At 30.9% G+C, this 13,536-nt stretch overlaps 1 protein-coding gene and 1 pseudogene across 2 annotated transcripts; both read right to left on the minus strand.

Annotated features, from left to right (window-relative positions):
* Positions 1-932: 932 nt before the first annotated feature.
* LOC125209177 lies at positions 933-5,958 on the minus strand (annotated as a pseudogene).
* A 3,756-nt stretch (positions 5,959-9,714) lies between these two features.
* Positions 9,715-13,116, minus strand: LOC125215831 (fatty acyl-CoA reductase 3-like). 2 transcript variants are annotated; one of them, XM_048117399.1, is made up of 10 exons: positions 13,005-13,116; positions 12,794-12,897; positions 12,290-12,489; positions 11,875-11,975; positions 11,323-11,497; positions 10,893-11,054; positions 10,703-10,784; positions 10,331-10,597; positions 10,104-10,231; positions 9,715-10,016 (listed from the first exon to the last, which is right to left on the minus strand). In XM_048117399.1, exons 1-10 carry the CDS (start codon positions 13,069-13,071, stop codon positions 9,854-9,856), a joined length of 1,449 nt encoding a protein of 482 aa, XP_047973356.1. In that variant the 5' UTR covers positions 13,072-13,116; the 3' UTR covers positions 9,715-9,853. The 2 variants fall into 2 exon arrangements, with proteins under 2 accessions (XP_047973356.1, XP_047973357.1); XM_048117400.1 differs by lacking the exon at positions 12,794-12,897 and having other exon boundaries at positions 13,005-13,105.
* Between the last annotated feature and the right edge of the window lie 420 nt (positions 13,117-13,536).

Here is a 13,536-nt window from a genome sequence, read left to right on the forward strand (position 1 = left end):
ATATGGGCCGAATAGAGTAGAAGTCGATTTGTAAAATCCCATTTATTATTGGACCCAATATAAGTCAATCCCTTATGGGTCTGAATAACGCAATGGTATGTAAAATGTCTGTATACAAAGAAATACTACAATAAATTAAGTAATTTTCACCAAAAGGCAATATACATTAATAAGAAAAATATGTTATAATTTGACAAAATGGTTAATTGCCTATTAAATCACGAAAAATATGTCATTTATAGTTTGTCCCAAACCTTTCTAACTTTGAATGACAAAATACAAAATTTCATAATTTTTCAATTGGTCCATCAACCAAATTTCTATTATACACAAAATACTATGTCGTTCAATCATCCATGTCATCCACTTCACGAAAAATAACCTTAGTGTGCCTCTTTTTCCAAAAAAAAAAAAAAATTTATTGTTGTCCCAACAATTTAGAAATTTTGAAAAGTTATATGACAAGTAAGAATTTGGCCAAACTTAATTAATGATTTTTTGCAATAAGTCTTGATAGAACAAATATATATGCTTCTTCCAATAAGAAAACCTATAAATACAAATCAAGGGATTCGTTAAATGACAACACCTCTTAAAATAACATCATATCACAATTCCTAGCCAATCATTTGTACACATGGACGTATAATAAGCTGTCATGTGACAATAAAAAAAATGCTCAAGTGTAAAAATCTCGGCCAACAATATACAACACTGTATACAACAATTTTTTTTCGGCCAGCAATATCCAACACGCTATACAACAATCTATAGATTGATGTGTAGCGTTTGTAATATTGTTGTGTAGCATTTATAATATTGTTGGATATGTGGTGTCACGGTGTCACTTTAAGAGGTCCATTTTAACACAAACCTACAAACCAATGTTTTTCATTTAATTTGAAAAATGAATAAAATCACAAACGTATAGCATTAATCTTATTCAAAATTATTATATTACTCCTAAATCTTAACTAAATCACGTAAAATATACTTACAAGATTTTAACTTGTTTGTATTTCTTAAATGAGGAAGATCGTTACAATAGAAAGAAGATTTGGAGTAACATATAGTAGGAATATCGGCAAACTCAACTGCAAAAGTGCAAAAGTACTGATGAAAATATATAATTGTACTCCTATTATTTAAATCTTCAAACCAAGTTTTTAAATAGACAATTGCACATCATCAAGAAAGAGAGTAAAAAAAACTCCCAACAAAACCAAATTGAAAAAACATAAACTGCAATCTGAAATATAAATTAATCATATTTCTAAGTAATTATGAGAACAATATTCAACTACCGTCTTTTCAATTTCTTGACCCTTTTCTCTTTTATTTAAAATAATTCACATAATTCCATTTAATTAGTACCATTCTGTGGATTAACGTCTTAAAGAATATTTGACGAGGCCAGGAATGTGAGCATGCAGCAGATAATCATCCCAATTTATACTTCTCGGATCGAAGTTCAATATCTCATTCTCAATATCGCCACTCATCTCCTTTGCCGCATTTCTCAATTTCTCGGCATTCATATCGTCGAATCTGCATATATATGAAAAATACTTATTTGTATTATCAAAAACAAAGTTATTGAAATAGGGACATACTATTTGATACCTTCATCATAACTTACATTCTACTGAAGAAGAGATAAGGGCTACATAGATCGATCAACCGCCTCAAGAAATTGGCCTTCTTAGAAAGGTCGAGATAGATTCGATCAAAATATCAAAAGCTTGCAGCATTTACAATCCCTAAAATCTGAAATGGACCCAAATCAATTAGCATTGAAAATATTCAATATTAATAAATTTTTAAATGAAACAATGATCCGATAATGACAGAACACAAACCCGAATGGGAATAAAGTAAAGGAGTTCCATGTATATTCGGGCAGCAACCTTAGTAGGCAACTGCGTGGGCCTTCTGACAACGACAGGCGTGCCATCTTTGCGGAGCCATGGTTGCTCTGTAAAGAAACGTACGATGTTGTCTCGAACCCTGTGATATGGCACTGGGTTCGATGACGAAGATCCCACGTGGAGAATTAAGTGAGTCGTTTTGTCCACGTGTGATGCCATTGATACCATCATAGCATTCGTTACCATGTCTACTGGTATCTGCATATTATTTAATTCATTAATCCATTTAAATTAAATTAATATTTTTGTTTATGTGTGTAAGAATGTCTTATTTAATTATAGTATAGATATATAATGGTGCCTTACAAAGTCTACTATACTTTGGGGATCGCCTGGATAGCAAGTTAGTCTGCCTGTCCCAAATCTAACGACAAAGGAATCAACGGTTCTACATGCATTCACACAAAATAATGTATCATAAATAATATACTGCATACATCCCCAAAAATATTTTTAATAGAAAACGAGACGTATTTTAGGGCACTTGAGTTATTATCGAACCCCTTCAGTCCAACCGGGGAAGGGGTGTTTTAGGGTGCTTGTTATCATGGTTGGTCGAATTATTACAAGAGGTATGTTTTATTTAAATCGTCCCAACACCATTTCTCCCATTGCCTTTGTGAAAGTATAAGTGTTTGGCCACCCATACTTCCTTGCCCTGTTACAATAAATCAAACTCAACGACAAATTATATTTGAAAATAAAAATAAAAACTAAATTCAAGTTTCATAAATTTTAATGAATCTCCAAAAAATTGTTTTATTATAGCTAGCTTAATATTAATCTCAAAACAAAGATGAATAACAAAAAAAATACTTAAATACTCTATAAATTTTCGAAATTGCATGTAGCTCTTGTCATTTTAGTATGTAATTAAGTGAAAATTGTTAGCAAACCTTTGGAGACCTAAATCTCTCATAACTGATGTAATATGATTGTGTGAGGCTGCATGAGCTTGTAGATGTTGAAGATTTTGTTGGATAATTTGATTTTCTTCTTCGATATCCACTCCTTCTATCTCATTTATTGGTGTCTCGAGAATAAGACCTTCATTCTCTCTACACACATATGCTACAAAATCAACATTTCATTAGTTAATACTAGTACTTACTATATAGATCTATAGTGACATATATATAGCACATTTTACAATCACACCATGACTTATATTACATTTATACTATCCACAGCAAAAACTCGCGCATAATTATCAATTGTCTCACTTTGAGTCGGTTTGAATTTTAAGAAATATAACACGTATAAATGAATGGCAAAATTAATAGAACGTGGATCTTACTTTTTTCTTTAGTACTGAGAATATATATAAAAGGTAAATAAGACAGTTATTCGTAGACGGGCGGGAAAAATGTAAAAGGAGTATATGCGACAATTATTTGCTAATGGTCATTCACAATTTTTTAAAAAAATTTAAAAAGTTAATATATGCATACGTGAAGAAGCATCCTCAATTTTCTGCATTTTTTCGAAAAACTCAAAACATTTGCAGCTCCAATAGTGTTCACTCGCAACGCAATATCATATCTTCAAATTAAACACAAAAGAAAAAAAAAATCAGAAATAACATAAAATAGTAATCGGCCACTTTTTGTACTAATAATATACTATATAGAAGCAACGACAAATCCAATAAAACGAAATTCATGAGATTGGACAAAGTGAAAAGTTGTCCCTAGCCCCAGACTATACTTGCCCCGTAGGGTCGGTGGCAGCTCAAAAAACAAAATTGAAGTAGTAATTTTTTATTCTCATGGGTCGACAGTGGAATTGGTGGACTCTCGCCATTGTATCGAGGTGGTGAGGAAATTGATATGTACACATACATGATGCATACCTTTCATCAAAATCAGTAGTAGCTGCTAAATTGATGATAAAATCCAACTTTTCAAAGAGCTCTTCCAAAATAGAGGTTTTTAATCCCAACCAATCACAAGAGATATCGCCGGATAACACACACACCTTTTCCTCCATAAATGAATTCAATTTTGCTCCATATTTTTCCCAAACAACTCCTTGTCCATCACCTGTCAAATTATGGTGTACAATATAATTCAATCATAAGATTTTAGAAGGAAAAAAAAAAAGATAATTCATTATTGACAGCATGCATCAAAGATTTGAAACTTTTTTCTGTAGTTCTTAAACGTGTCGAAATGGCTTGAAATTGCACGGGCTTGTAAAACGGGCAAAATCATCATTTTATTGTTTTAAGGATTTTATTTCAATTTCGGTAAGTTCGCTTTATTTTTATTTGAGATCCTAGGATTTCCAAATAGTGAGTTTTATTGTTTCGTAGTCACTTATGATTATTATTAATGTATTTTGATTTCTAAAACTAGGATTCCTCTAATATCTCTACAATTTGGTCATTCTTATGGCACATTCACACCACCTTTTCAGTGTGGTACAAAAGGTCCACCATTACAATCAAAATAATGACTGAGTCTCGCCTACTCAGACATAAAAGTCGATGAATGAATAATAAATCTTGAAAGTACGTTAACAAACCTCGGTATTAAAACGATCTAAAGCAGAGAAAGAATCTTGGGACCTCAAAAGAAGATAGAGCTTCCTCACTTTTGGTTGAACCCTAATTATCTTCTCAATCACAACTGCATACATATATATATATATATATATATATATAGGGTTTTGATCTATGAAAACTAGATTTAAATACAGAAACGCAGAACACAGTCATACGTAGGGTATTTTTAGGTCATAGTTAGTTTATTTTTAGGTCATGCTAACAAAGCATGACCTAAAATAATCTTAACATGACATAAACCCGAATTTTATAATATGACCTAAAACGGCTTAATTATGACCTTCCGTATTTTTGGTTAATTATTGACCATTAGATCATCTAATCCTAGGGTCATGATTTGGGCTGCATTTCTTGATTTAAGCACATACTTGTTTTGATCATCTCCCATATATATATATATATATATATATACATATATATATATATATATATAGGGGTGTGTTAGGGTCCTTACAGCGTCTTAGCGTAAAACACAGCACAAATCACAGCCCTTGGATCATTAGATTGGATGGCTGTGATTTGTTACATTATGATACTAAAAATCTACATTATTAGGCGAGGTACATTATTAGACTAGAAATGTACATTGTAAGACTAAAACTGTACATTTTTAAACTAAAATGCTACATTATTAAACTAAAATGCTACATTATTATCCGCGCTACATTATTAGTCTAAAATTCTACATTATTAGATGACACGTGGCATTAATCTAACCATTAGATCATATGATCCAATGGACTGCAAGTGTTTTGAGTTTTACTCATACTTAGCGTTCTGACCTGAATACATCCCTATATATATATATATATATATATATATATATATATAGGGATGTGATCATTCCATAAGTGAAATTCTGTCAAAAAATAAAGCAAATCTCAGCCATTGGATCCTGTAATGTAACCGTTAGATTAATGCCACGTGTCACCTAATAATGTAGATTGTGTAGTCTAATAATGTAGCTCGGCTAATAATGTAACACGCTGTAGTCTAATAATGTAGCCTAGTTAATAATGTAACGCTTTTAGTGTAATAATGTATCTCGGATATTATGACCACAACCATCACACACACACATGTAAGTGTTAGTTTGTAAGCTGAACTTTATATATGTGGACTCAACTGTATATATATATATATATATATATAAATTCACACACACACACACACATGTAAGTGTTAGTTTGTAAGCTGAACTTTATATATGTGGACTCAACTGTATATATATATATATATATATATAAATTCACACACACACACACACATGTAAGTGTTAGTTTGTAAGCTGAACTTTATATATGTGGACTCAACTGTAAATATAATCTTCGTGTGTATAAATATAGTGTATGTTACCCTTTGCAAGAAAGCCAGAGGCGCCAATGAGAAGGATGCTTTTGTTTTCAAGAAAGTGAAACTCCATTGCAAACACAAGGCTATATAGTAATTAGTTCAAGAATAAAGTAATATCTAATTATGTTTCGGAAATGATCGATCATTGATATATATATAAATAGAAATAAATAGGGTAGGTGAATTTGATGGAAAATTGTGAGGTTTCTACAAAACCAACATGTCCCTGCTAATTTAGCATTATTATTAAACTTAAATGTATTTAGGTATCGTGGTTTGATTTGATTTTTATTACTCATGATATAAATAATCAAAAATACATTTTATTATTAATAATTCTAGTGTACCTTCTTTAATGAATGATAAAATAAATGTATAGATATTAGTGCAATCCAAAACCCAAGGGCTAACCCAAATTTAATAAACATATTTTTATCTTATATAATTTTTTTATACTAGTAACATTTATTTATGTTCGTGTTTAAGCATATATTCCATTGTTTTATAATTAAATGTTTAGGGTTTAGCAAGAAACTCGAACGTTTATGGTTGAAAAACATGCTTTGAACTTGACTAGGCTCGCCAGAAACATACTTGCGGGATACATTGAGTAAGAAAACGTGGAATTGTAGGTTTTATAGCTGAAATTTTGTGACTGAGTGTTGGGTTTAATTTTAATTGCTGACTGTGGATGAGTTTAGTAAAAGTTTATAAAATTTAAAATTGAGATAGGTCGGCATATAGTGCCCTAATCAGATTTGAATTTTGTGTTTTCTTATAAATGATGTATTCAAACTCTCATTAATTTTCAGTAATTGAGTGATCAGATTTTAATTGGACACTCCTAGCCTCTCCTCTAGTAACGTGTAAATTTTGTTTATACTGGTAAGTGTGGAAAATATAAAAATGCCACAATTTTTACTATTTTAGAATGTTTAATATAATTACGGAATTTATTTTTACAATACAATAAAGTTTCATATTTTATTAAATCATCGTGTCCATATTTTATGGTAGAAAACTAATATATGAAATGATACTGACTCATATTTCCATTAAATTTTTAATCATATTCCTTCATTTTTTTAAAAAATACGAGTCACCAAACCTTGGTTTATTAATTGTATAATACTGGTCCATACGGTTGAGATAGATCGGGCCAGCCTAAGGTGTTCATACTACGAATACTCTACTCAAATTTTTATGAGTACATGATATATTTAACGTGAGTGATATATAAATTTATAATTTATTTTTCAGTTATCAGAAACTCAATGTCAAAAGTATTTGTAAAATAATTCTACTGTTTGAATCTTCGAGCCTTGATTTTATTATACAAAATTGTTTAAAAACAGAATAAAAAATTGAAATAATCAAAGTGAACAATACAAACTTGTAGTACGAAATACGTGACCAAGACCACCTCCGACCATACACCAAATCTCATTTTTTATGTAAAAAAGTTCTTCAATTATACTTCATACCCAAACTTATTTTTGGATTTTTTAATTAAACAACACCAAATTTAAAGTAAACACCAAAATTGAGTAGCTACAACAATTTTTTTAAAATATTGCATAATAGTCCTTACTACTCCCTTCGTCTCCATAGAATATGAACTTTGGGTTCGGCACGAATTTTAATGCATTATTGGTAAAGTAAAAGAGATATAGATAAAGAAAGTTTTTACCTATTGTTAGTGGATAATGAGTCTCACCTCATTAGAGATAAGAGAGTTTCTAATATTGAAATATTCATATTCTTTGGGGACGGACGAAAAAGAAAATAGTACATACTCTTCAGAGACAGAGGGAGATTATTTTGAGGTAGTTAATCAGCCTGCCATAATTTGTGCACTACTTAGTTGAATCAGCCGGCCATAATTTGTGCACTACTTAGTTGAATCAGCTGGCATAATTTGCACATATTGAGTAGAGACATGTTAACGTTGTACTGGGGTCTGGGAAATCTTTTTACACACAATTTTTTCATGGAATTTGCAAATATTTTTTTCTATTGAAAATAATTAAATATGAATTAGCAAGTTGACTATATTATAATAAATTATATTTTTTTTTTCCAAATAATATTAATAAATTATCAAGCTGACCATATTATAATAAATTATGTCTTTTTTTAAAAAAAATTAACAAATTAGCAAGCTGACTATATTATAGTAAGTTTAGTGTATGTATAATTATTTAATTTATACAAATTATTGATAAAATATTGTGAGACTAATATGTAATTTAAATAAGTATGTAGATATAATTGAAAAAATATATAAATATGGAATATTATTTTGGGTTTGAGTTTGGAGGAAATGATTGAAGTAAAATTATTTTTTGGTGTGACACACACTGATCAAAAATTAATTTGAGTTTGTGTAAATACTTGGATATGACCTAATACAGCATACCAAAATCTATCATAGCACGTGTGAAATTTATATAGTTCTTCTTCTTATTTTAATAAAATCTGCACGACTTAATATGAAACTAGTATACTACTATTATACTCCCTCCGTCTCAGAGAAGATGTCACACTTGGGAAATGACACGAGATTTTAGGAGATGTTATTTTGTGTGTTAAGTGGTGAGAGAAAATATAATTTTATAATTGACGTGAGAATGAACTTTTTCTAAAAGAGGAAATGTGACATCTTTTACGGGACAAACTAAAAAGGAAAGTGTGATATCTTTTATGGGACGGAGGAAGTACTATATAACAAGATATTTCGAACAGTACTACAAATTTAATAAAATGATTAAATTAAATAAACTACATTCTATATAAAGACACTATCATATGGCATGAACATAAATACCGGGTACGGTGTACCAATTTGACAACCTGAAATTAGAATATAGGTAATTACAAATAGGGCTACAAAGTATGGGCCGGATAGAGTGTACAATCCGAATGGTAGAAAGCCCATTTGTTATTGGGCTAAATATAGCTTTCCAAATGATGGGTCTAATATGCTCAGATGATTTGCCATTTGAATGGACAAAATAAAAAAGATTAAACAACGTAATCATATATATGTGGTATTTTTCATCACCAAGAAAATGAAGAATAAAAATAGTTGCCTTAGAGAATCAAAGAAAAAACATCACTCAAACCATTTGAACATAATTCGAAGAGAAAAATCGGTCAAATACAAAAAAGGGGTAAAATCTGGGAAGAGGGGTGTCTGTGAGAGTGGGGAGGTGGGATACATAAAATGACCACAACAATGTATTTTTGGCCGGGTCGAGGCGGGCCTTTGTATTTGACTGAGGTTCAAGTTAAGCATTTCTGTAATATCAAACAAATAGAAAAGTTTATATATAAATCTGTTTCTTGGTATTACTGTGTTATTAAACCTGTCATAATTTTAAAAAAAATATTCACATAAAGATAAATTATAAGTGAGTTTAGGAATATAATAATTGGTTTATAAGGAATGTGATCAAATGCAAACTATATAACTCCATACTATGACATTGCAAAATGTCAACATATCACAAAAAATATCAATAGGAAAATGTCAACAGAGTTTCAACGGTAGTCAAGGATTGATGTTGTGTTGATATTGTGTTGACATCAAAATCTTGAAATTTTACACTTTGTTGATATTGTATTAAAGCTGTATCGAGGAGTTTGAAGTTTGTATGATATATAAATTTGCATTTTATCATACTACCCTTATCATAATATATAAGTGAAAATATAAACTATAGTTGATGTCTATGTGGACTAATAACTACGATTAAAGAAAAAATATGTATGTGGCCAGTGGCATTTTAATTGCTTCAACGGTATTTAATAGTATGATACATTTCCAAAAAAAAAAAACCATTACTATCATCCATACAACACAGATATAAATCAACGTTTTCATATATTTGAAATTAATAGTACCACCGTATATAATTCATTTTATTTGGAACTATTAAATTTTATACAATCAATTAACTTAACTTGATACAAGCACCATATATAATTCCATTTAATTTGTGAATTAACGTCTGAAACAATATTTGACGAGGCCAGGAATGTGAGTATGCATGAGATAATCATCCCAATTTATACTTCTCGGATCAAAGTTCAATATCTCATTCTCAATATCGCCACTCGTCTCCTTTGCCGCATTTCTCAATTTCTCGGCATTCGTATCATCGAATCTGCATATATATGAAAAATACTTATTTGTATTATTAAAACAAAGTTATTAAAATAGGGACATATTTGATACCTTCATCATAACTTACATTTTAGTGAAGAAGACATAAGGGCTAAATAGATCGACCAACCGCAGCAAGAAATTAGCCTTCTTAGAAAGATCGAGATAGATTCGATCAAAATATCGAAAACTTGCAGCATTTACAATCCCTAAAATCTGAAATGGACCCAATTCAATTAGCATTGAAAATATTCAATATTTAGCTTATAGTAGTAATAAATTTTTAAATGAAACAACGATTGGCACAACACGAACCCGAATGGGAATAAAGTAAAGGAGTTCCATGTATATTCGGGCCGCAACCCTAGTAGGCAACTGCGTGGGCCTTCTGACAACGACAGGTGTGTCATCTTTGCGGAACCATGGTTGCTCTGTAAAGAAACGTACGATGTTGTCTCGAACCTGGTGATATGGAGCTGGGTTCGATGACGAAGATCCCACGTGGAAAATTAAGCGTGTCGTTTTGTCCACGTGTGATGACATTGATGCAATCATAGCATTCACTACCATGTCTGCTGGTATCTGCATATTATTTCATTAATCCATTTAAATTAAATTAAAATTTGTGTTTATGTGTGTAAGAATGTCTTGTTTAATTATAGTAGTATATATATAATGGTGCCTTACCATGTCTAGTATACTTTGGGGATCACCTGGATAGCAAGTCAGTCTGCCTGTCCCAAATCCAACGATAAAGGAATCAATGGTTCTACATGCATTCACCCAAAATAATGTATCATAAACAATATACTGCATACGTCCAAAAAAATATTTTTAATAGTAGACGACACGTGTTTTAGGGCACTTGAGTTATTACCGAACCCCTTCAGTCCAACCGGGGAAGGGGTGTTTTAGGGTACTTGTGACCATGGTTGGTCGAATTATTACAAGAGGTATGTTTTCTTTAAATCGTCCCAACACCATTTCTCCCATTGCCTTTGTGAAAGTGTAAGTATTTGGCCACCCATACTTCTTTGCCCTGTTACAACAATAAATCAAATTCAATTAATAAAAATTTTCACAAATTTTCCAACTACAAATTATATTTGAAAATAAAAATAAAAACTATATTCAAGTTTCATAAATTTTTATGAATCTCCAAAAAAGTGTTTTATAATAGCTAGCTTGATATTAATCTCAAAACAAAGATGAATAACAAAAAATTACTTAAATACTCTAGAAATTTTCGAAATTGCATGTAGCTCTTGTCATTTTAGTATGTAATTAAGTGAAAATTGTTAGCAAACCTTTGGAGTCCTAAATCTCTCATAACTGATGTAATATGGTTGTGTGAGGCTGCATGAGCTTGTAGTTGTTGAAGATTTTGTTGGATAATTTGATTTTCCTCTTCAATATCCACTCCTTCTATCTCATTTATTGGTGTCTCGAGAATAAGACCCTCATTTTCTCTACACACATATGCTACAAAATCAACATTTCATTAGTTATTATACTATATAGATCTATAGTGACATATATATAGCACATTTTACAATCACATGACCATGACTTTATTACATTTATACTATCCACAACAAAACTCGCACATAATTATCAATTGTCTCACTTTGAGTCGGCTTGAATTTTAAAAAATATAATACGTATTAATGAGTGACAAAATTAATAGAATGTGGATCTTACTTTTATATTTAGTACTGAGAATATAAAAGGTAAATAAGACGGTTATTCGCATACGAGCGGGAAAAATCTAATAGGAGTATAGGAGACAATTATTTGCGAATGGTCATTCACAATATTTTTTAAAAAAATTTAAAAAGTTAATATATGCATTAACTAACCAGTAGATACGTGAAGAAGCATCCTCAATTTTCTGCATTTTTTCGAAAAACTCAAAACATTTGCAGCTCCAATTGTGTTGACTCGCAACGCAATATCATATCTTCAAATTAAACACAAAAAGAGAAAAAAAAATCAGAAATAACATAAAATTGTAATCGGCCATTTTTTGTACTACTAATATATGGCTGATCGAATAAAACGAAACTCATGAGATTGGACACAGTGAAGAAGTTGTCCCTTGCCCTTGACTATACTTGCCACATAGGGTCGTTGGCAGCTCAGAAAACTAAATTGAAGTAGTAATATTTTATTCTCATGGATCGGCAGTGGAATTAGTGGACCCTGACCTTATCTGAATTCGCCATTGTATGAAGATGGCGAGGAAATTGACATGTGCACATACATGTTACATACCTTTCATCAAAATCAGTAGTTGCGGCTAAGTTGATGACAAAATCCAACTTTTCAAAGAGCTCTTCCAAAATAGAGGTTTTTAATCCCAACCAATCACAAGTGATATCGCCGGATAACACACACACCTTTTCCTCCATAAATGAATTCAATTTTGCACCATACTTCTCCCTCACTACCTTAAACAACTCCTTCTCCATCACCTGTCAAATTATACTATATGATTAAATCATGTAGATTATTATGAATGATCTTTCATTTAATTAGTTTTAAGGAAAATAAGATAGTAATTCATTATTGACATGCATATTAAAGAATCAATACTATTTTTTTGCGCGACTCTCAAGACAAAAAAGATAGCGAGAAATAGCTCAAAATATAAACATCACAAAAAAAATAAAATTAATGAAGCTACATGCACTATCAAAATCAAAATATTTACTGACTAACCAGACATAAAAAATCAAACCATAGTATTAAATCTTGCATGCTAGTATGTTAACAAACCTCGGTATTAAAACGATGTAAAGCCGAGGAGGAATCTTCGGCCCTCAAGAGAAGATATAGCTTCTTCACATTTGGTTGAACCCTAATTATCTTCTCAATCACAACTACATGTATATATAGAGATAGATTCACAAACACACGTCTTAAGTGTTGCTAATATATAATCTTTTTATTGTGAGTGTGTGTGTAAATTATACAAGTACTACATTACCCTTTGCAAGAAAGCCAGCGGCGCCAGTGAGAAGAATGCTTTTGTTTTCAAGAAACTGAATTTCCATTGCAAATAATGAAGTAATATTATCTAAGTCTTGGAATTGGTGGTCGATCACTGATAAATATATATAGAAAGAAAGAGGGTATATATAGGTTAATTTAGTTAGGTATCGTAGTTTGATTTGATTAATTTTGATCACTCGGAAATAAATAATCAAATTATATATGCTAGACTGTCATAGTATAAACGCTAGATATCAATCTACAACAATCTATAGATTGCAGTCTAGCGTTGGATATTGCAGGTCGCATCACCTTGCAATTTAAAGTATTGGATATTGCAGTCTAGAGTATTGGATGTTGCAGTCCACGTAAATTTACCCTTGCGAATTTTTTATGATTGTCACATGGCAGCTGATTATTCATCCACGTATACAAATGATTGGCTAGGAATGGTGCTATATTGTTATTTTAAGAGGGGTTGTCATTTTAACACATCATTTAGTCCTAGTGTATTATTGTCTTCAACA

This window comes from Salvia hispanica, chromosome 3 (assembly GCF_023119035.1).
Source record: "Salvia hispanica cultivar TCC Black 2014 chromosome 3, UniMelb_Shisp_WGS_1.0, whole genome shotgun sequence".
NCBI classification, from domain to species: Eukaryota; Viridiplantae; Streptophyta; class Magnoliopsida; order Lamiales; family Lamiaceae; genus Salvia; species Salvia hispanica.